This window comes from Schistocerca piceifrons, chromosome 2 (assembly GCF_021461385.2).
Source record: "Schistocerca piceifrons isolate TAMUIC-IGC-003096 chromosome 2, iqSchPice1.1, whole genome shotgun sequence".
Taxonomy (NCBI): Eukaryota; Metazoa; Arthropoda; class Insecta; order Orthoptera; family Acrididae; genus Schistocerca; species Schistocerca piceifrons.
In genome coordinates, this window is record NC_060139.1 from 420,956,325 (window position 1) to 420,981,546 (window position 25,222).

The 25,222-nt window shown below is 40.5% G+C and overlaps 1 protein-coding gene across 1 annotated transcript in view; it reads right to left on the bottom strand.

Moving 5' to 3' along the window:
- Nucleotides 1–275: 275 nt before the first annotated feature.
- Nucleotides 276–25,222, bottom strand: part of LOC124777013 (lysophospholipid acyltransferase 7) — a 145,716-nt gene continuing 120,769 nt past the window's right edge. The window contains exons 6-8 of the mRNA XM_047252262.1: nt 18,127–18,306; nt 12,823–12,961; nt 276–1,796 (exon numbers count right to left, since the gene is read on the bottom strand). Of these exons, the coding sequence (XP_047108218.1) occupies nt 1,590–1,796; nt 12,823–12,961; nt 18,127–18,306 (526 nt within the window). The 3' untranslated portion in view covers nt 276–1,589. The remainder of the gene's footprint in view (nt 1,797–12,822; nt 12,962–18,126; nt 18,307–25,222) is intronic.

The window sequence follows — 25,222 nt, forward strand, 5'->3', positions numbered from 1 at the left end:
CACCAGGATGTAATTGCCCCAACAGGCTAGTTTAAAAGCAGATTTACCAGGCCATTACGTACAATCATGGCACGCTCATCTCTGCAGAAACAACTCAGGAGTACATCTCTTCTTGTCCCTCAGTATCTCAATCAACTATTCTGAGAATGCTATGCCCTGAAATGAGATCCATTCCATCCAACATTTCGCTCTCAACACCTAGAATAGCTTTTTGGTGTGCCCCCCCCCCCCCCCCCCCCTCTTAAAAAAAAAGTCTATGCAATATCCTTGTCACACTATATGCTCTTTCTGCACCCATTTCCCTATCCTATGGCTCCTATTCCTGAGACCATCCCCACTGTAAGACTTGCCCTATGCTCCCTCCTGCCACCACCAATACCAGTCCTATAGCTGGCAAAATATATACTATCAAAGTAAGAGCCACCTGTGAAGCAACACATTGTGTACCAGCTATTACATAAACACTGTTCAGCATTTTACATTGGTATGACTACAACCAAGTTATCAGTTTGGATGACTGGACATACACAGAGGGTGTATACTGCCAACACACAATATCCTGTTTCAGGGTATGCTCTACAACATGACAGTCATGACCTCAGTGCCTGTTTCACCACATGTGCCAACCCGCTTCTTCCCCCGACATCAATTTCTCAGAACTCCACAGGCGGGAACTCACATTACAACATGTTCTTGGTTCTTGTCACCCACCCAGCCTTAATTTATATTAATTTCTTTGGTCTTCTCAGTAATTATTCCTTTCTTCATCCCTTGTATTTTTTGCTATTTCTTTTATTTTCTGATCTGTTTATTTTCCCCCATCCTCCACCTCTATCACATACAATGCAGTCAGCTTTTCTTAAATCTTTGTCAATAATCTCTGTCTATCTTCCACCTTTAAGCTTTCAGGTTTTCAAATTTTTTCTGCTGCAGTCGCCAACAATCAATCTTTTCTTCTCATCTGACCTGATAAGTCCCCCTGAATCAGGGTTCAGGGTAACTTTTCAAAACTGTGTCAATTTTCTAAACCGCACCTGTCCTTTCCTTTCATCCCATCTTCTTCCGCTCAACCCTTCTGCCAGAAGGAGCCAGTGGCAAGCAGATTTTTTTATCAGTCCAATTACTTTAAATAAATATTTTAGTATTAGAGGAAAATGTAAGCTCTCATACTGCTGGCACTTACTCCTAATCAATCACTTAATGATTAACATTTTAACTCTGATTTGTCATACCATTTATCACTATTTTTCTGATTAACATAAATATAATGCTTAGAAATTAAATTTATTTTAGAAAATGTAGTACTTCACCAGTAGCATATTCCTCTTCTTTGCCTTGTTATGCATGATTATACCTCACTCCCTGAGCCTCAAAAGTATATTATCCACTGTCACAACCCTCTTATGATCGTTATAAAATTTAGCTGTTTGCTTCACAGGATTGGGTTGTAACCATAATAGAATTATACACAATACCATTCCCAAAACATCACAAATTGAGACACATTACATATTACTAACAGAGGTCTCTCAAGCTACAAAATATGTATAAGAGAGAAAATAGAGGCATCATGAAAACATGATGTGTAATCAGTGTACTTTCTTTTTCTTATGAACACAGTATTCGATAGATATGCCGACAAGGTACAGCACTGCAGCAATGAGATGCCCAATGAAATATATGGATTTCCAATAGTGTAAGGTCTTGTCCAAACGAAGCAGTAGGAATGCAGTTGTCATGTATCCAAATTCTTGCATCTTGAAGAACCACAGGATAATGTCCCACACTTTTGCCTCCTACATATGAAAAACATAGTATCCATTAAATATGATAACAAGAAAGGCAAGGGGGAGGCAAAGAGAGAGAGAAAGAGAGAGAGAGAGAGAGAGAGAGAGAGAGAGAGAGAGAGAAAGAATAGAGAGAAATTAGAACAGGAAGAAGATTTATTAGGTATTGAGCAGCTTACACATGTGTGTAAGTGTGTGTGAAGAAGAACTTTGTTCAAAACCCTAGCCAGTTATAATATTTTTCTATGTTCCTGCTTGTTCTTTAACATTTTTTGGTGTGCAATGATTTATATACACATTTATAAACATTATAAAGAAAACCCCAAGGTAGCTTTTGTAGTCAACTTATGACTGTGTTGATTCTGTTTTAGCATGTTTTCCATCTGAACACCATCAGCTTTCTTCATACATGGAGATTCAGTTCAAAGTGTGAACACTGATGTGTCAATTACGTAAGTTGTTTCACAGTAAGAGTTCCTTGTCTTTAGCAATGTACTGACAAACATAAAGTAAAAAGATAAGAAGTAAGAACTAAAGGGAATTGTTGGACCAATGGTGACTGCTGCTGCTGCTGCATTTGTATTTGCTGAGAGTACATGTTACAAAAACATCATCTTCATTTCCTTTACATAGGAACAGATGATTATAGGACCAAAGGCTAATTTGGGCTGCCCCCCCTCCCCTCAATTTTCCACTGGGTCAAGGAAAAATAAATTTTGAGATAGGATGCTGCAGATGATACACACTACAGAACTATCTTTTCTCTGATGCAAAAGTTAAAAATTTGTGCATATAAATTACATTAGAAATGTCATCTCATATGATGTCACAGTTTGTATAATCGAGTGTAGGGTGAAACAATTATGTTCATCAAAATTATTTTGCTACTGAGGCTTACAAAAGAAATCTACATGCCAGCGACAATTGCAAATATTGTAGGTGGTTAAGGAGAACGTTGGATCACTAATTATCACAAGCAGCCACATCTCATCATAAGGGTACTTGTGTAAAGACAGCCAAACCACTGCACGAAGGGCCGCTTAATGTCATCATTGAAGAATTGTGTTCCACTACCAGTACATGCAGTGCTAGGGGGGAGGCTATCATCAAACTGTCAAAGGATCTGGCCTAACAATGAGCAACATCAGCAAGTGATAGCCATTCTGTACCAATTTTCAGTGCTTTCAAATTTGGAATGAAGAAATGACGGACCAAGTGGCCCATGGTAAAACACCGTATCAACAGTTGGTATTATCCACCAATTACTCAGTGTTCATATTGAGTGCCAGCTATTGAACGATGGATAACCCAGGTGAAAGTGGAGAAGATGCTGCAAGATGATGTCAATAAACCTTCAGTGAGTCCTTGCTCCTCTCCTGTGGTCCTCGTGAAGGAGGAGGATGGCTCATGCTGTTTCTGTGTCAACTACTGACAAATGAACAAAATCACAAAGAAAGATGTTTATCCAATTCTGCACATTGATGACATCTACATACAGTATCAACATCTGGACTCACTCTTGCATTAGCCCTTGTGCTAGCTTCCTTGAGTTCATGTGTCACTTCAATTACTGTGTTCCTAGTATATGATGACTGTCTGGACATGGACTGCTCCCAAGATTAATGGAGTGAACTTAAGTGCAGAATGGGCCTATCGTCAGGACTAGCATATTCATACACGTTGTTGCTGTTTTGTCAACAAGTATACTTCTGTAAGAAAATCTATATGTGTACTCACAGTTGGTGTCCTGTCTGAGGGTTCCACTCCCACAGCAGCAGAATCACAGCACACAAATGAATGTATGTTCGACAACCTGCTTTTAAACCTTAAATGGATAATGTGTCTTTGCTATCTGGGTAACATTGTCATTTTTTGAAGACATCTGAAGAACATATAAGCTAAGTGACAACTTTATGGAAGTGCGTTCAGAGTGTAGACCTCCACCTGAATTTGAATAAGTGCATATTTACAAAAAATATACACAAACACAAGGATGTGGAGTGGCTTTTGAAGACTCTTTTGGCAGAACACAGCAGTTTGGATGAAATCTCAGTCATCACTGCATTAAATGACATTGCTGTGGAATATAAGGAAGATTCAGCACTGCTGAAAACTGCAGAAGCCTGGAAGAAATGAAGAATTCCAGTTAATAAACATAGCATTGTATAAGAGCAAAAATGATCCAGTGAAATGGAAATGATTGTTTGTCACCCCTTCTTATCTACAACCAGGTATCCTGAAATATTTCTACGATATTCCAACATTTTGTCACCTGGGATTTGTGAAGACTCTTGACAGAAACAGATGCAGGTATCATTGGCAGGTCTCCACTGAACTGTTAGACATTATTTGAATCAGTGTAAGGAATGCCAATGACAGAAGCATATGCCACAACATATGCCACTATCACCTCTGGTGCATCTGGTACCAATCCCACTTGCAGCAGTACCACTCCATCAAACTGGAATTGATCTCTTGGGAGGTTTCCAAAGAATTGATGGATGACAGTCTGCACTGACTGCCTCAACTGCAACACTATCACCAAAGCTGTGCCGACTGCTGAAGTTCTGGAAATTCCAGAAAAGTTCCTTGTAGAAGACATCTTTCTGGAGCTCAGAGTAATCCATATATTGATCTCTAATTGCGGAAAAGTTTCCAGTTGAGAGTAGTGCCACAGGTAATTTCACACTGTGACATCACCTCAGGATGACAGCTGTCTACCACCTGCACCATTCCATTAAACTGGAACTGACGTCTTGATGGAGTCTGAAAGAATCGATGGATGATAGTATATACTCATTACCTTAACTGTTACATTGTCACCAAAGCTGTGCCAATTGCTGAAGCTACAGAAACTGTGAAATTCCTTGTAGAAGAGGTAATTCTGAAGCACAGAACACCCAGTGTAATGAGTTATGATTGAGGAAAAGTTGTTTCCAGTTGAGAGTAGCATCACAGGTAATATCACATTGCAACATTACCTGCAGCATTTCAACTGTCTACCACTTGCAGATGAATGGCCTCACAGAACACTTTAATAAGATGTTGGCAGATATGCTATTGATGTATGTTGATGTCAAACAGAGAGATTGGGATACAATGCTGCTTGTCGTGACATTTGCGTACAATACAGCAAAGCAAGCCACTACACGGTTCACAGCATTCTGTCTCCTACACAGTTGTGAGGCTGAAATGACAATGGACACACTGTTCCTGTTTCACCCAGAAGATGACTATGTGAAACACCTCATCACTAGGACCAAAGAAGCAAGGCAGCTGGCTGTCATTTGGACCCTGGTTACCAACACAAAAGAAAGACTGAGACCACCATAATTTCAAGCACTGGCCTGTGAGATATAGCCTGGAGGACTGGATATGGATTTGTATGCCTGTGTGAAAAATGTGACTATAAAAAGTTACTAAAGAGCTATCTTGGAGTGTGTTGTATCCTTTCTCACTTGTTGGACATTACATTATAAAGTTGAGGAATGTAACACTTCATCAAGTAGACAAAAAGCATGGAGACGTCTTCCATGTCCTTTGTACGAAGGACTACTGCAGTCCTGAAGTGCAGATTCATGATGGTAGGCTAAAAGAAACTGAAGACACCCCTCAACAACCAAAGCTTTGATGGAAGATGCTACGTCTTATGCTCATTATAATGAGCAGGATGTAACAACATGACCAGAATACGCAAATTCACCAGCACTGCCATGCACAGGATCACTGAAGAGACCTTAATCCAGGGTACTGTAGTTGGCTCCAATGAGGACTTCTAAAACATTGGGTTATTGTTTCTCCAGGGGAAAGAGCAATGCCGCAAGTTAGGCTGCTAGCAGTGTGGCATAGTGGTTAGCATCACAGGCTGGTGTGCTGTGAGTCACCAGTTCAAAACTGACCACCAGCAGTTGTTGTTGTTGTTGCTGTTGTGGTCTTCAGTCCAGAGACTGGTTTGATGCAGTTCTCTATGCTACTCTATCTTGTGCAAGCTTCTTCATCTCCCAGTACCTACTGCAACCTACATCCTTACGAATCTGTTTAGTGTATTCATCTCTTGGTCTCCCTCTGCGATTTTTACCCTCCACGCTGCCCTCCAATACTAAATTGGTGATCCCTTGATGCCTCAGAATATGTCCTACCAACCGATCCCTTCTTCTAGTCAAGTTGGCCACAAATTTCTCTTCTCCCCAGTACTATTCAATACCTCCTCATTAGTTATGTGATCTACCCATCTGATCTTCAGCATTCTTCTGTAGCACCACATTTCGAAAGCTTCTATTCTCTTCTTGTCTAAACTATTTATTGTCCACGTTCCACTTCCATACATGGCTACACTCCATACAAATACTTTCAGAAACGACTTCCTGACTCTTAAATCTATACTCAATGTTAACAAATTTCTCTTCTTCAGAAACAATTTCCTTGCCATTGCCAGTCTACATTTTATATCCTCTCTACTTCGACCATCATCAGTTATTTTGCTCCCCAAATAGCAAAACTCCTTTACTACTTTAAGTGTCTCATTTCCTAATCTAATTCCCTCAGCATCACCCGACTTAATTCGACTACATTCCATTATCGTCGTTTTGCTTTTGTTGATGTTCATCTTACATCCTCCTTTCAAGACACTGCCCATTTCGTTCAGCTGCTCTTCCAGGTCCTTTGGTGTCTCTGACAAAATTACAATGTCATCGGCAAACCTCAAAGTTTTTATTTCTTCTCCATGGATTTTAATATCTACTCAGAATTTTTCTTTTGTTTCCTTTACTGCTTGCTCAATATACAGATAGAATAACATCGGGGATAGGCAACAACCGTCTCATTCCCTTCCCAACCACTGCTTCCCTTTTATGCCCCTTGACTCTTATAATTACTGTCTGGTTTCTGTACAAACTTTAAATTATTTGTTATTTAGTATTTATCACTTCTGGAGGGTTCTTGAAATATCTTACATTTGCAATGTTTGTATATTCTGTGATATTCAATGTTTGTATAAAAAGGAGCATTCTGGAATTTTCAATGCTGTAAAAATAGCAGCACTTTCCATCTGGGAATTAAGTTCTGTTCTGGCTGTACATCAGTGTCAGTAACAAACATACTTTCAGTGCCAAGTGTTGTACTTCATATGATCTTGGCTTCAGATTTGGACTTGATTGTGGTTGTGACATGACAATATCTTCAAATGAATATTAAATGATTATCAGCAAATTGTAATATGAGGGGTGTTTTTTAAGCAAGTAACATTTTGAATCAAAAATAAAACAAGTAGACTTTTCTTAGCAATTTTATCTATTTTTCTACATAATTCCCATGAGTATTAAGGCACTTATTGTATCACACAACCAGCTGTTGAACTCCATCCTCATACAAATCTGCAGCCTGAGCATAACTTTCGATAATTTAAACATTCTGTAACAACTGCATAAAGCACACATGTTGACACTAGAGGAAACCCATCACATAACATTGAAACACTAAAGTGTCTGTTCACCAACTTTCTGCACCAAAAGTTCTCATACATTTCTGTACCATCCCATCGCTCATAACGTTTACCCCCTTCACTCCACTGATTTGATGATGAATTTCAGTCACTTTTATGCCTTTAGCACTAATAAAATTAATCGCAGCATGTATTTCACAGTTGGCATAAAACTAATTCATTATTATTTTAGAGATGTATGGAAAGATGTGACGTTGTATCTCTGACAATAACAGAATTCTGATTGAGAACAAAAAGACCCCCCCCCCCCCCATGAACCATGGACCTTGCCGTTGGTGGGGAGGCTTGTGTGCCTCAGCGATACAGATAGCTGTACCATAGGTGCAACCACAACGGAGGGGTAACTGTTGAGAGGCCAGACAAACGTGTGGTTCCTGAAGAGGGGCAGCAGCCTTTTCAGTAGTTGCAAGGGCAACAGTATGGATAATTGACTGATCTGGCCTTGTAGCAATAACCAAAACGGCCTTGCTGTGCTGGTACTGCGAACGGCTGAAAGCAAGGGGAAACTACGGCCGTAATTTTTCCCGAGGGCATGCAGCTTTACTGTATGATTAAATGATGATGGCGTCCTCTTGCGTAAAATATTCCGGAGGTAAAATAGTCCCCCATTCGGATCTCCAAGCGGGGACTACTCAAGAGGATGCCGTTATCAGGAGAAAGAAAACTGGCGTTCTACGGATCGGAGCGTGGAATGTCAGATCACTTAATCGGGCAGGTAGGTTAGAAAATTTAAAAAGGGAAATGGATAGGTTAAAGTTAGATACAGTAGGAATTAGTGAAGTTCGGTGGCAGGAGGAACAAGACTTCTGGTCAGGTGCCTACAGGGTTATAAACACAAAATCAAATAGGGGTAATGCAGGAGTAGGTTTAATAATGAATAGGAAAATAGGAATGCGGGTAAGCTACTACAAACAGCATAGTGAACGCATTATTGTGACCAAGACAGATACGAAGCCCACACCTACTACAGTAGTACAAGTTTATATGCCAACTAGCTCTGCAGATGACGAAGAAATTGAAGAAATGTATGATGAAATAAAAGAAATTATTCAGATAGTGAAGGGTGACGAAAATTTAATAGTCATGGGTGACTGGAATTCGGTAGTAGGAAAAGGGAGAGAAGGAAACGTAGTAGGTGAATATGGATTGGGGCTAAGAAATGAAAGAGGAAGCCGCCTGGTAGAATTTTGCACAGAGCATAACTTAATCATAGCTAACACTTGGTTTAAGAATCATGAAAGAAGGTTGTATACATGGAAGAACCCTGGAGATACTAAAAGGTATCAGATAGATTCTATAATGGTAAGACAGAGATTTAGGAACCAGGTTTTAAATTGTAAGACATTTCCAGGGGCAGATGTGGACTCTGACCACAATCTATTGGTTATGACCTGTAGATTAAAACTGAAGAAACTGCAAAAAGGTGGAAATTTAAGGAGATGGGACCTGGATAAACTGAAAGAACCAGAGGTTGTACAGAGTTTCAGGGAGAGCATAAGGGAACAATTGACAGGAATGGGGGAATGAAATACAGTAGAAGAAGAATGGGTAGCTTTGAGGGATGAAGTAGTGAAGGCAGCAGAGGATCAAGTAGGTAAAAAGACGAGGGCTAGTAGAAATCCTTGGGTAACAGAAGAAATATTGAATTTAATTGATGAAAGGAGAAAATATAAAAATGCAGTAAATGAAGCAGGCAAAAAGGAATACAAACGTCTCAAAAATGAGATCGACAGGAAGTGCAAAATGGCTAAGCAGGGATGGCTAGAGGACAAATGTAAGGATGTAGAGGCTTGTCTCACCAGGGGTAAGATAGATACTGCCTACAGGAAAATTAAAGAGACCTTTGGAGATAAGAGAACCACTTGTATGAACATCAAGAGCTCAGATGGAAACCCAGTTCTAAGCAAAGAAGGGAAAGCAGAAAGGTAGAAGGATTATATAGAAGGTCTATACAAGGATGATGTACTTGAGGACAATATTATGGAAATGGAAGAGGATGTAGAGGAAGATGAAATGGGAGATACGATACTGTGTGAAGAGTTTGACAGAGCACTGAAAGACCTGAGTCGAAACAAGGCCCCAGGAGTAGACAACATTCCATTGGAACTACTGACGGCCTTGGGAGAGCCAGTCCTGACAAAACTCTACCATCTGGTGAGCAAGATGTATGAAACAGGCGAAATACCCTCAGACTTCAAGAAAAATATAATAATTCCAATTCCAAAGAAAGCAGGTGTTGACAGATGTGAAAATTACCAAACAATCAGTTTAATAAGCCACAGCCGCAAAATACTAACACGAATTCTTTATGGACGAATGGAAAAACTAGTAGAAGCCGACCTCAGGGAAGATCAGTTTGGATTCCGTAGAAATACTGGAACACGTGAGGCAATACTGACCTTACGACTTATCTTAGAAGAAAGATTAAGGAAAGGCAAACCTACGTTTCTAGCATTTGTAGACTTAGAGAAAGCTTTTGACAATGTTGATTGGAATACTCTCTTTCAAACTCTAAAGGTGGCAAGGGTAAAATACAGGGAGCGAAAGGCTATTTATAATTTGTACAGAAACCAGATGGCAGTTATAAGAGTCGAGGGACATGAAAGGGAAGCAGTTGTTGGGAAGGGAGTAAGACAGGGTTGTAGCCTCTCCCCGATGTTATTCAATCTGTATATTGAGCAAGCAGTAAAGGAAACAAAAGAAAAATTCGGAGTAGGTATTAAAATCCATGGAGAAGAAATAAAAACTTTGAGGTTCGCCGATGACATTGTAATTCTGTCAGAGACAGCAAAGGACTTGGAACAGCAGTTGAATGGAATGGATAGGGTCTTGAAAGGAGGATATAAGATGAACATCAATAAAAGCAAAACAAGGATAATGGAATGTAGTCAAATTAAATCAGGTGATGCTGAGGGAATTAGATTAGGAAATGAGACACTTAAAGTAGTAAAGGAGTTTTGCTATTTGGGGAGCAAAATAACTGATGATGGTCGAAGTAGAGAGGATATGAAATGTAGACTGGCAATGGCAAGGAAAGCGTTTCTGAAGAAGAGAAATTTGTTAACATAGAGTATAGATTTAAGTGTCAGGAAGTCGTTTCTGAAAGTATTTGTATGGAGTGTGGCCTTGTATGGAAGTGAAACATGGACGATAAATAGTTCGGACAGGAAGAGAATAAAAGCTTTCGAAATATGGTGCTACAGAAGCATGCTGAAGATTAGATGGGTAGCTCACATAACTAATGAGGAGGTATTGAATAGGATTGGGGAGAAGAGAAGTTTGTGGCACAACTTGACCAGAAGAAGGGATCGGTTGGTAGGACATGTTCTGAGGCATCAAGGGATCACCAATTTAGTATTGGAGGGCAACGTGGAGGGTAAAAATCGTAGAGGGAGACCAAGAGATAAATGCACTAAGCAGATTCAGAAGGATGTAGGCTGCAGTATGTACTGGGAGATGAAGAAGCTTGCACAAGATAGAGTAGCATAGAGAACTGCATCAAACCAGTCTCAGGACTGGAGACCACCACAACAACAACAACAACAACAACACAAACAAAAAGAAACAGAAGTTAACTAGTCTTCCTACAAATCACAAAGAAATCAATTCTCAAGTATCTGACTGCAAGTTTTAATGTATTCGCTAATAACTTCTAACAACTGTTCTGCAATGCTCATGTACACAATGGACAACTTACCTTGTCTTGCCACTGCAACTGTGTGATCAGCAACAGGCTAAAAAATATTTCAAAAGCAATACTGTGATCCACCCAGTGTGCTATGCATGGTCATAATGATTGCGACAACTACTGCCATATTTTTTTGTAGAGAAATTGAATGATCAGGAGGGTTTTGGTCAACTAGCCTTATATGGATACAAAAAACTGACAGAACCAATAAAGACTTTAATTAACTATACTCTCAAAATAAATTATATAAAGACTGAGTAACCTTACACAGACCTTAATTATTCCACAATGTCTATACTCAATAAATACACCTCTGGCCACAAAAAGATACGAATATTACTGTCAATGTATGCATATACAAATCTGATGAAATCCCTGCAGTGTGTAAGCAAGCAACAGAATATTACTGTCAATGTATGCACATACAAATCTGATGAAATCCCTGCAGTGTGCAAGCAAGCAACAACTACATGCAACAAAATGGCAAATTAACAAAAATCCTCAATTAATACCAGTCTCCTCCAGTATTACTAGCACAACCACAGCAGGCTGCAACCTTTCCTGTCACATGGCTTCTCTCCACCACAGGCTGCGGCCGATCACTCCCAACTCCCAACTCCTCTCAGTAACTGTTCGCTTGGCACTGCTCACAATAATAATATCTCAGACTCAGAGTTTGTGTATGCACATTACAGCAGAATCATTGGTCAACTTTGCAAAGAAGTAATAACGTCCAACTTTCAGGTGGGATACTCAATCAGAGGATGCATTTCAAATACAAACAAACATAAACAAATCAAGTGACTCTGTAAGGGCATCTGTGGCTAGCCAATGAAGTGTGGTACACAGCACACACGTGCTAAATGCCAACCATGGCACTTCTGCAGAAGAATTTCGAAACAGTACTTACTTTAAAAACAAATCTCATATTATATTTTTTCTTCCAATCAAGAATATTAAAATTTTTTAACGAATATCAAAAAATGTAAGTAATTGTCCAAATAATAACTAATGCAAATTCATTATCAATGGAAGAGAGAGATATAATCTTTCAATGGATACCATTCCCTTGTTTGTATCTGTGGAAATGAGCCAGATTAACTAGACAAAAATTATGCTTGAATACAGTAATGAAAGTGTCCAACATTGTTATTCTGCAGAAAAAAAAATCAGTTTTAGGAAAAATGTAGCTGTAGAATATCTTATAAATTGCAGGATGGAAATAAGAACTGGAACGATCTGTCCTGTTTCACAACAGAAAAATTATCCTAGAATAGCTAGAGTACAACACAGTGACAACATTATGACAAATTACAGGTCATGACTACTTTGCTGAGCACTCACACAAATTAGATTTAGTTCCCAAAAGAGAAATGTGTAATACTGAAAACATCATTATGAATTGCATAACTGCTAGTTTGTGAAAAAAACACAGCAGTATAAAAAATGAATGTAGCATTGGGACGCCCTAAAATGGAATCTCAGCAAGTATTACCATTTATATCCATCACTTAACTGTCCAATAACATGACAAATGATGAAGAAAATTATTTTGAAAACAAGCATTGTTTAACATGACTAGTACAGACAATCTGAGACTAATATCTCGTGAAAGATTTTAATCCACCATGGCTGGAGTGTGTCAATTGTGAATAGTAATTATTTACTTTCCTCTGTTTTTTTCTCTTTTCTGGTTATGTGAAGTTTGATCTTTACTAGCAGGCTCAGAAGTAAGGATGAAAAGTAGGAGAGACTAGGAGAGGAAATACAGAGAGATACCAATAACATAAAAGTAAGAAATCTAAACATTTATAGAATTCAAACTGGATAAGAATCGTAATACTCACATTTCCTTTAGCATCTTTCCGGAAAAGTTGAACATACAGGTCTTCAACAGGCAAGTAGAATGGAACTGTGCACATGCACAAATAGTAGCCTGCATGGACGCCATGCCAGTAGGCTGACACAGCCATAGTTATCAGAGTCCTGAAAACAGTACCGGATGCACTTAAAACGAAGGCCTGTTCTAGCTTTAGCATCGCCCTATCCTTCCTTTTTTTGCTATAAGTCCTCTCTATTTCAATATGAGAAATGCCCCCCCCCCCCCCCCACACACACCCCATGACTACAGTGAAACTGTGTTGCTGAGACCATAGAGGTGTGTATATTGTAAAATATATTTCCATCCATTGCTTCAACAAAGACAATGTGTATAGTAGTAAAAAAACAATATTTTTCTGAAATGCAAACACAGAAAGAAGTAGACAATTATGTGGCAGTAAACAGAATCAGAGCTTTTAAATGCTGCTTCATTAAAGGAAAGGGTCATCATGTGTTTATGCAGCTGTTTTGTAACAGATTGCACTGGCTGCATTCTCCATACTTTTTATAATGTGTAGCATGTCTGTTTCACAAAACTAGCTGTGATTAATGTGTTGCAGGATACCTGCTCTATGTTGGTTTACAGAAACCAAATCAGTCAACTGTTCACCACACACTGCATGGTACTCTTCAAACTACTAGTAAGGACAATACTGCAGAATCCAGTTTTTAAGATCTGTTTTCAAATTTTGTTGCAACATGTGAGAAACATTGTACTCAAAAAACTCTTTTATGTATTGCAACATGTAATATTGGACCTGGCTGTTTTCAAGATCTTCATAATTGCTGGAAACGAAATGTCCTAAACAGGATTTTCAGACTGGTGATAGGAGGATCGCTTTGGGCTATCATAATCTTCAACCATTTCAAAGGCAATATATTCAGTTTTTTTTTCTTAAAGAAATCCTCTGCCTCAGTACTGTGGCAGTCTTTTGCCACACAGTTGTCTTAGCAGTTCTGAAAACTCACAACACATTACAGCCATCTGCTAAGGCAGAGAGTTTCACCCCTCACGCAGAACTTCTGTTCATGGCTGTCAATCTTGCCATGCGATGGGACACTTCACTGCTACGGTCACTGGCTACCAGTGCCAAACAATAGTGAGGTTTCTGATGGCTGAGATTCACCAGTCTTTGTCTGTCCCTCGTAGTGTCCATTTTGGTTGCTGCCCTGTGCCCGTGTTGTGAGGAACTGGCCATGAGGAGATGCACCTGATAATGGTGTTTTTGTGACACTGCAAGTAACCCACACTGTGCTGTCTTTATGCCTGGCACACAATCACTGAGGACATTGTGTTTTCGTGTCGCACTCCTGCGCAGACTATAAATTTCGCTTCATGTGTCTATGTGTGGATATCATGCAGCGAACACTGGGATGAGATAACAATTTCTCCAACTCAGCTGTTTCTACCATGCCACACCTTGCTAGTGCATTCGCATCTTGAGTGAGTGACTAATTTACAATTTTGAACCTCTCCGTCCAGCACATCTGCCACGCTTCATCCCTCGGGACCTGCACCTATAGTTTTCTTCAGCAGACGCTATCTCCTCTGACTCAGGCATCACCCAGGATGCCACAAAGTTTACCACGGTGATAAGCCAGCTCGAGCCAACGTACAGAATGGAAGTCCATGATGTAACCTCATCACCCCCAGCTACCGACTGCTATGAGACACTCTGTTACCACCTTGTGATGCAACTCACCTCTTCCAAAATGCAACATGCCTGGCTACTCCTTTCCCTCGATCAGTGTGGGGACTGACAATTCTCTCAATTACTGTGCCATCTTCAAAGTCGGACTGAGCCATACATGGTCTCTGACAGTTTTCTTTATAGCACCAGGCTGGCTCACCTCCCAGCCCCAGTATCGACAGCAGTGGCATAGCATGTTGACCTCTCTCTCACCGATGACACCAGCCTTGCCAACAGGGTTCATGAGACATTGGTCTACCTGCCTACGACTGCCACCACCAAGTGCCAACCTCACCCCTACCTGTCGCAGCCAGCTGGCAATCATTTTGCCAGCCACCCTGCCACATGCTTGCCCTCACCACTCGACGCACCGCGAATGATGTCACCAGCCACGTGCATCCCTGCCTGCCCACAGAACAGTGCTCAGCAGCCAGCAGTTTATGACATGCTCATCCACATCGGCACAAGCGCCGACACGGCAACACTGCAAGCAACCTGGCCCAACTTGTCTCCGACTGCCACAGTCCACACAGCCCTAGCCACTGACACAAAGACCGTACCAACACAGCAGCCCCAGCCACCCTACTGATGCCCCTTGCGACAGGGCTGGCTTCTGCTGGTATCATGAGCACTTCAGCCTGGATGTCATGAAGCGCAGAGAACTTTGCTCTTAGCACCCAAATGCCAACAATTGTCAGGTTATGTTTGCCCAGCTGCTGCTCGGTCTCCCAGTGCCTGTTCGTCTGTGAGCTCATTCTGCCACACCATTCCTCATAGATACTGGCTACAAGTCATCTATCTTACCATGGCAGCTCATATGGAACAATGGCACCACCTCAGCCATTTTCCTGATGGCAGTGATTAATTCCACCATTGCTACATATAGCATTCATCATCACATCTTCAGTTTTGGATTGCAATGGGACCACCCTGGGCTTTCACCATCGCTGATGTCACTCAGTCAATCATTGAAAAAAAAAAACTGCTGTTTTCTTTGTATATTAAGCAAAAACCATCTATTTGCAACAAAAAGGAAACAGCAGCTTTTTTCAAAGCAGTAGCTTTCCTGATAATTTTACTAGGTTAAAATTATTCTGAGTAAACAAAAGTAGTGTATTGGAGCTAACAACAGTAACTAACTAATGTGATATTTATTTTCAAACAATGGAAACTCCAGGTAGGAATATCAACACTGTAGGAAAAGACAGATTGCTACTTACCATAAAGATAACATGCTAAGTTGCAGACAGGCACAATTAAAAGACACTTACACTAAGCTTTTGGCAACACCCTTTGGCAGAAAAAGAGAAACACATGCCATTCATTCACACAAGCAAGCACACCTCACGCGCACGTGACCGCCAACACTGGCAGCTTGTGCCAAAATGCAACTATCACATGTGGTGCAGGCAGCAATCGGGAGGGGGCGGGGAAGGGGGAAGCGAAGAGAAAGGAGAAGAGATAGCAGTGTATGGATGGGGGAAGTGAGTAGTGCTGTTTGGCGGAGTGTGCAGGGACTAGAATATCAACAGGTGCAACGTCAGGAGGTTTTGGGGCAGGGAGGTGGGGTAGAGGAAGCAAAAAACAGAGAGGAGCAGGGAAAGATGGGGCAGTGTGTTGGCAGAGGGTGGCAAAGAAATGGGGCACAGGACGAGAATGGGGAAGAGGTGATAGGACAGAGAGAGTGGAAACTGTTGGGTGGAAGGTGTGGGGACAGTATCTGACCATAAGTTGAGGCTGGGATGATTATGGGAGCGGAGAAGGTGTTGTAAGGATAACTCCCATCAGTGCGGTTCAGAGAAGCTTGTGATGGCGGGGCAGATCAACATACCTCAGGCAGTGAAGCAGTCACTGAAATCAAGATTGTTATGTTCAGCTACATGTTGTGCTACAGGGTGGTCTATTTTGCTCTCCACCACAGTTTAACAGTTTCCATTCATCCTGGTGGACAGCTGGTTGGTAGTCATACTAATATAAAAAGCTGTGCAATGACTGCAGCAGAGCTGGGAAATGACATGGCTGCTACCCCTGATGGGGTAGGACAAAGTTATGACAGGACTGAAATGGGAAGTGCTGAGTGGATGTATTGGGCAGGTCTTGCATCTGTGTCTTCCACAGGGATATGATCCTTGTGGCAAGGGGTTGGGATTGAGAGCGGCATGGGGATGGAAAAGGGTGTTGTGGAGGTTGGTGGGTGACAAAACACCTCTTTAGGAGATTTGGGAAGGATCTCAGGTAGGATGCCTCTCATTTCGGGGCATGATGATACGTAATCAAAGCCCTGGTGAAGGATGCGTTTCACTTGTTCTAGTCTGGGGTAGCACTGAAGGGAGCACTCTTCTATAGCTGGTTCTTGTGGGTGGTGGGAGGATTGGGGGGGTCTGGGGGTAGTGCCTGTCTGTGAGGACCTTGGCGGGACCCTCAGCATTAGGGGCAAGGGTGTTCTTGTCACTGCAGATATGCCCTCCCCATGTGGTCAGGTTGTATTGGATGGATTTTTTAGTGTGGAATGGATGACAGCTGGGAAAATGCAGGTACTGTCTGTGGTAGGTGGGATTAATGTGGACAGAGGTATGGATGGAGTCATCAGAGAGGAGGAGGTCACTGTCTAGGAAGGTGGCATGTTGAGTTGAGGATATCAGGTGAAGCAGATGGGAGAGAAGGTGTTAAGGTTGTGATGTCCATTGGATCACCATGGCCGGTCCACAACATTGATGCCCATCCACTGCAGCTTCAAGCTGTGTAAGCAGAGCTGTCACAGCCTGGATCTGCAAGCAAAGTGTCACCAACTCGGCTCAAATCCGCACACAGTAAACACAGTCCCTATCCATACTAAAGACCATGGAAAACTACACTAGACAGACAAACAACGACAATCAACACGCACTACAGAACTCTGCTGTAGACATGGAGGAAACCACAAGAACTGAATCTAAAAAATTAGATTAACATGCAGAAATTCAGAAAATGAGCTACCAAAGCATTGAAGTGAGACTAAATAATTCACTACTGATTAGGAACTTGTAATATGTCACAAAATCGGTTTACTTTCTGACGCAAACAAAAGCGCAAGAACTGTATCTATTAAACATTAAATAAACATGTAGAAGCTCGAGAAACTTAACTACCAAAGCACACAGATGGAACAATGCAATTTGCTCTTAAGCAGGAGCTTGTAAAATGTCACAAAATCAGTTATTTCCCAGTTGCTGCTTGTGTCCCAGCCGACGGCTGCACCTGAGAACAAATGACAATTCCGCCGATGCACTGCCCTTTTATACCTTGTGTATGCTGCCATCTATATATGTGCATATCACTATCCTGTAACTTTTGTGAACTTTTGTCGCCTCTGTGTACATGTGACTTCCTTGATAGCTGTCATAGAATGGATATTTGTCAATAGTGATTTAAATATGCAGCTGCCTGTGTGTGATGTGAATCTGCAATTCAGTGCTTTATTTTATATATTCTATTTTGTATCAATATTGTTTGGCACTTCTAATGCAATCTGTGGCTAGTTCAGCTTCAACAGTCACATATGATGTTTTATGGTCGATATTAGCCACAAATGAAACTTACCGCAGCTTTTTAAATGGTAGTCTTTTGTAGACATAGACAGCCAACCAATACTGTACACAAGAATTCCAGTGCTTCATTGCAGCACGAGTAGTTGGAACAAAGTCACTTAAGAAAGGATCAACATTATGGATTGTTTCAAAATCATAGGATTCTCTCTTTCCATTTCCAGAGTTAACACACCTGCAAAAGATGAGAGCGTTAATAGATACAATGTGTTCAAAACTACCATACTGAGACATGAATTAAAATCTCCTAAGAAATGTGGCTTTGTAGTCAACAACTTGTCGTCATTCAGTGAGAAAACAGAATAGAAGTTGTTATATTTGTTACTTTTGATATGCACTACATCCTTGAGGATCTCCTCACTATGAATCCTCTGAATCTGTGATTCTCCTTACAACTTTAAAGTAGCAATAATCACTCATGGCATAAAATGTATTAAGCAAAGAGGAGTGTTACTGAAAAGGTTACAGAAATCTTTTAAACAAACAAAAACAGTGACAACTGAATTTGGATTCATTACTGAGTGACAAAAATCAAAACGATGTGTGCATACAGGATGCTTCAGCACAGCAGCTACAAACATTCAGGAGAGATTGTGTACACCCAGATGATGGAAAATCACACAGCAATTCCTTCCTGGCATGGCAGTGATAACACAAAACACAAGAAAGGAAGGACACGAAAATGGTGAGAAAATATGTTTATTATGATTACTGCAGCAGAAACCAAGAAATAAGAACAAAAACCAACAACAACTATCATCAAAGAAGGTATTAAAAATTATGACCCTGGTTCGTCATGCAAGACTCACAGCTCCAGAGCGTTCCCTTTCATATGAAGGTCAGATCATTGGCGAATAAAATGGTGGCAGGGAAATGGATATCTGTTGTGCACATCTGTAAATACTGCCGTGCAAAGGGGCACTTGTAGAGCAAAATCATCTTCGTCCAGCAAGTGGATGTGATACGAGTGCATGGAGTTGTCATGCAGGATCTGCCAGACATGGCTGTGGGAAATCCCAACATGATTGGTGGTAGCCCGTGTACTGGACCCAGGATTTTTCTACACTGGCCCCGGAAGAGTCTCCTCATTAGCTACTGTTGTTACTGTTCACTCATGTAGTTTTCTCCCCTCACTTAAAGATGTCCTTTTGGGCAACATCCTGTGTAACCATGTGAAGAAGATGTGGCAGGGAGTTTTCCTTGTGGGGTAACACTGAGCATAAAGCCACTATGTGCTTTGCCCAGTGCAACCAGCATCCCCATATGCCAGACGCCTATCAGTGGAGCTCTTAAGTCATGTAACATGCCATCCTACTTCCAATTTGATGGCAGGCGAAAATGAAGCTCCACAATGAGCATGGCCTCAACAATCGCACACATTCTGCGTCATCTGATGTGGTGTACGTAGTACCTTTTCTCACGTACAACAAGCTGCCCCAACTGTTTAGTTGTACTAAGCTTAATAAACATGTTTTCTCACTGTGTTTGTATCCTTCCTTTCTTGTGTTTTGTGGTGTCACTACCACACCAGGAAAGAATTTTTGACCATTCATTGCTGTGTGATTTTCCATCATCTAAGTGTACTCTATCTCTCCTGAATGTTTGTAACCACAGTGCTGAAAGGCCCCGTATATTGTAGACAGAGTGTATCATTAGGTTCTATTTTGAATCCACTGTTGTTTCTGATGCATATAAATGATCTTCCATTTGAACTGTGAGAAGGTGAAGATTCTGTCCTTTTTGAATGTGATACAAGTATAAGAATAAAAAGTAGTGCTAGTCCTGAAAAGGCAGCCAATGAAATATATAGAAATATCAACATGTGGTTCAAATCAAATAGATTACCATTAAATTTTGACACCAAGCATGATCGTTACACATATGATTTTTAAAAAAAAAAAAAAAAAAAAAAAAAAAAAAAAAAAAAAAAAAAAAAAAAAAAAAAAAAAAAATATCTATGGATCTCCATTCACTGGCAAGATATAGAATAAATTTTTGGAGAAACTATATACAGGGATAATATTTTCAGCAAACAGAATTTTGTTGTAAGAATTATAACTGGTGGATTCCTTGAATGTCCTAAAGAGAACCTTTCAGAACCTGGTATTTTGGTAAGTGTAATGTTTTTTGTCTTCACCAAATATAGTGTAATCTACGAATATAACACTAAAGACCAAAAATAGCCTCTACGAAGACCTCAAAACGATTAATTTGGAATAGAAAAGAGTAAGATACATGGGTATACATATATTCAAAACCCTGGCAGCACATATTAAATTTCTTGTGAGAAATGTCTTGGAGTTCAAGACTGAATTTTCTGTATGACAATTCCTTCTGCTTCAGTGAAGACATCTCTTAAAATTTATGTATTTTATTACAATATAATTAATTTTATCCCTGTAATACAGCAACATTTCATTATGTTAAAATCAGACAATGGAAACTCCAGGCTGGATGTCAGAGCTGCTGGAGTTGGTAGTCATGCATGCACAAGATACGCTTGCTTGTGTGAATGAATGGTGTGCTATTTCTCTTTCTTTTTCTGATGAAAGCTGTGGCCAAAAGTTTATATGTAAGTGTCTTTTAATTGTGCCTGTCTGCAACTTAATGTGTCAGTTCTTTGGTAAATAGCAATCTACTTTTTCCTACAATGTTATTTCACTATGTTAAGTTGTTTAATTGTACTGCACTTAAATAAAATTTATGGTACTGGCTTTTCTCCATATCTCAGAAGTCCCTCTTTACAGCTTCCATGAAATAGCTGATGCAATCTGATGTGCCTTTCCACCCTACTATTTTTAATAAAGTATTTTATTTAATGAAATCTCAAATATTTTCATTTTTTCCCTCCTCTTAATCTTAACAATGATGCTGTGCTCTACTTTTTGTGTGCCTTTATTCTTGACATACATTCTGAACAACGGTCGAGGTCCTTAATTTGTTTTCATTATATGGGCTGTAGCGAAGCGGGGGGCAAGCTGGGGCCTGGTGCCAAAATCAAGGTGCTTGCCAACACCTGCTGGCTCAGCATTTACCCGAGGCCAGCAGCTCTACATCTATGGCCCAGACACTGGATCTTGAGTACAATTGGTCTTTTGAGACACTTTGGTGGTGCTGTGCAGGCCACATACATGACCTAATCTGCAACAAGATCTGCTTGTCATGTAAAAAACTGGGCTGTCAGGCCACGCTGGGCGTACTGCAATACCTGGGCTTCGAATTGGGATCTCTTGCATGCTGGTTGCTGCTGCGTAGCTGCCAATATTCTTCCACCATCTTGACAGTACTGCCGGCTGGAAATCCAGCCACAGCCTGAATGGCCAGCAGTTGAGCTAATGCCCTCTCCACTCTGAGTCTCTGGGGTCTAACAGCGCCATCAACTGCTCTTCAGACACTGGTCCTGGGTGTGACCCTGGGCCACTGCCAATAACCACTCGTTCCCACCGCAGTTACAAGAGCAGGGTTGTGACCTAGTGACACAGCATCAAGGCTGTCTGTTGCACTGTTCCCTACCACATTCAAACTTCTGACCTTCCAGACTCTGACTTGTAGTATGTTAGTCTTTTGTCAGTTATTCAGTCTTTTTCTCATGGTTACCTCCCCATAACTCAACAAGGAATGCCAGACTGCCCCTACAAGACAAACTGTGCTAGTAAACAGGAATATGGATTTATTGGTGCTTAAATTTGGAACATGAAATGTGCGTACACTGATGCAAACAGGAGCGATGAATAATGTTGCAGAAGAGGTGCTAAGGTATGGAATGGGAGTTGTTGCACTACAGGAAATTAGGTGGAAGGGAAGAGTAGAGATTTATAAGCACAAATTCTCCCTGTACTATTCAGGAAAAGTAAATGACAAGGGGAGTATGGAGTTGGGTTTATAGTCTCCAAGGACATGTGTAGCATCCCACATAGAATATGTACTCTGCGTATGAAAGGCAAATTTCACAATATGACCTTTGTGAATGCATATGTACCCATGGAAGAATCACATGAAGATACTGTGGACATCTTCTATGATCAACTACAAGAGGTTTGTGACAGAATACCCAGATATGATTCCAAAATAGTTCTTGGTGACTATAATGCCAAAGTGGGAAACGAAGAGTCTTTCAGAAATGTGTTTGGTAAGAAAAGTCTGCATAATATAACTAATAATAGTAGTGTGAGGGCTGCCCATTTCTCTTCTGCAAACAAGCTGAAGGCAGCAAGTATCTGTTTTCCAAGGAAAAATATCTACAAAGGGACATAGAAAATACCAGGAACAAATGAAGCAAACCAATAGACCATACATTGGTATAAAAGAGGTGGGCATCCGATATGGAAAATGTGTGCACTTTCCGAGGAGCTAATTCTGATTCTGGCCATCACCTAGTAGGAGACAAAATGAGACAGAAACTTGCCATGGCTGCCAAAGGATGTAGTACCAGAATAAAGAAATGGAATATAGAACAACTGAGAGATAGGACTACTGTTCAGGATTACCAGCACAGATTGAGACAGGAGTTAGACACAAAAGATGATGGAGACGATATAGACAAAGAATGGAACTCTATTAAAGATCCATTAGGACAACAGCACATGAAATACTGGGGGAAACAAGGAGACTTAGGAATGAAGACTGATATGGTGATGAATGTAGACAAGCAGTGGACCAGAAAAAGGACGCAGGATACAGGATCAAATCAGCAATTATATAATGAAAAGAGAATACAGGTAGCAAGCATTGTAGGAGCAAAAAAGGGAAGCCATGAAGAGAAAGAAAGAGGAGATGAAAGAACACTACCAGAAGAATGGAAGCAGAAAATTCTACGAGAAAATTAATGAAGGAACTCAACAATATAGACCAAAAATAATAGCTTCTAAGGACAAAGAGGGAAATTCACTGACAGACAAACCAGATGTTCTGAGTAGATGGAGAGAATATTTCAAGGAGGGCAACCCCATCAGAAATGAGTTGCAACTCTATTATACTGCAGATCCAGAAATAGAGGAACCAACATTAGAGGAAGTATGGAAGGTAGTGTATTGTCTAAAAAATTACAAAGCACCAGCAACTGATGAAATAACTGCAGAACTTCTAAAAAATGGGGAAACAGATCTTCATAAGCAGATTCACAAACTTATTAAGTTGATATGGAATCAGGAAAGAATCCCAGAAGAATGGACCTTAGGTGTAAGTCAACCAATACACAAGAAAGGAAACAAGACCTGCCGCTCAAATTACCCCGCCGAATGTAAACTATAAAATCTTCTCTAGTATTATCTACAACAGGTTAGCACCATATGCAGAAGAGATTCTGGTGGAGTATCAGTGTGGATTTCGACGTAATGAGTCAACAATAGACCATATGAAACTTCCTGGTCAATAGACCATATATTTGTGTTAAGGCAAATACATGAAAAGGCATATGAGTATAACACTGAGCTTCATAACTTCTATGTAGACTTCAAGCAGGTCTTTGAAAGTCTCAATAGAGCACAAATGATAATGATTTGCTGCTCCTTGGTATACCATCGAAGTATGTCTCATTTATTCAAGCAACATTGGCCGTTTCCAAGACTGCAATGTGAGTGGATGGAGAACTGAGCAAGTGGTTTTGTATTAGTAAAGGAGTCAGACAGGAAGGCACACACTCTACAATACTTTTCAACCTGACTCTCAAAGCAGCCATGTGGAAGCTTCAGATACCTGGTTACATAGGCACAATGTCGACTCAGATATGACATATGCTGATGATGTAGCAATTATTAGTACAAGGAGGGTATCAATAGAGAGGACAATATGTGAGCTGAAAGAAGCCACAGAACCTAGAGGCCTTTCTATAAATGAAACAAAGACTAAGTACATGAATGTCACCAGGAAGGAAAATAATAACTTGGATAGGCTTTCAGCAGGTGGTTTCAATTTTGAACATGTGCGGAACTTTGACTATTTGGCCTCTAATATTAACAGAACAAATTCAATGTCAACTGGAATAAAACTGTGCATCCTAAGTGGTAATAAATGCCTCCAAACGTTTAAGAAATTGTTGGCCTCTAGGTTATTAAAGGTCATGACCAGGCCAGTTGTAACCTACAGATGCAAAGCATGGATGCTAATGAGTGTTGATGAGCAGCAGCTCAGTATATTTGAATGTAGAGTGCTGTGCAAGATCTATGTGGCAGTACAAGATAACAATGGTTTCTGGAGATCTAGAACAAATGCTGAGCTGGACCACCTCATACAAGGTGCTGACATCATAAGAATTATAAAAAGTAGAAGAGTAGCCTGGCTTGGACATGTTCTCAGGAAGGATATTGGAAGAACAACTACAAAGGTTTTTTGAATGGAGGCCGACCATAAAAAGACAGAGAGGAAGGCCATGAAAATGGTGGATAGATGATGTGGAATAAGATATAAAATCTCTGAGTCCTCCGAGGATGGTGGAGAACCACGCCAGACAGGGCAGAATGGAGCAAAATTGTTGATGAGGCTAAAACCCACACAGGATTGTCATGCCACGAGAAGAAGAAGGCTGAAGTTTGAGATGCTTCTGGAAGAATCAGTGTGCAAAGAAGTGGTATACTGGAATAATGAGATGTGTTTGAAATTCTCCGAGACTACAGGTACTGCAATAATGAATACCACAGTAAACAGTCCAGCTGAAGAGGAATGGACATCTCTAAAATGGACAATCACAGAAGTTGGACAGACAAACACAGGTACAAGCAAGGTAATTGTGAAGAAACCTTGGGTAACCGGAGAACTTTGACTGATCAGCAAAAGAAGTAAGTACAAAAATGTTCAGAGAAATTCAAGACTACAGAAGTACAAGGCATTTAGGAATGAAATAAATGGCAAGAGCAGGGAAGGCAAGTTGAAATTGCTACAGGAAAAAAAGTGAGGAAATTGAGTAAGAAATCATTGTCAGAAGGAGTGACCCAGTATATAGAAAAATCAAAACAACTTTCAGTGAAATTACGAGGAAGGGCATCAACGTCAAGAGTGAAACAAGAATTCGAGAGAGAGAGAGAGAGAGAGAGAGAGAGAGAGAGAGAGAGTGCAGATAGGTGAAAAGAATACAATGACGGCATCTACGAGGTGCA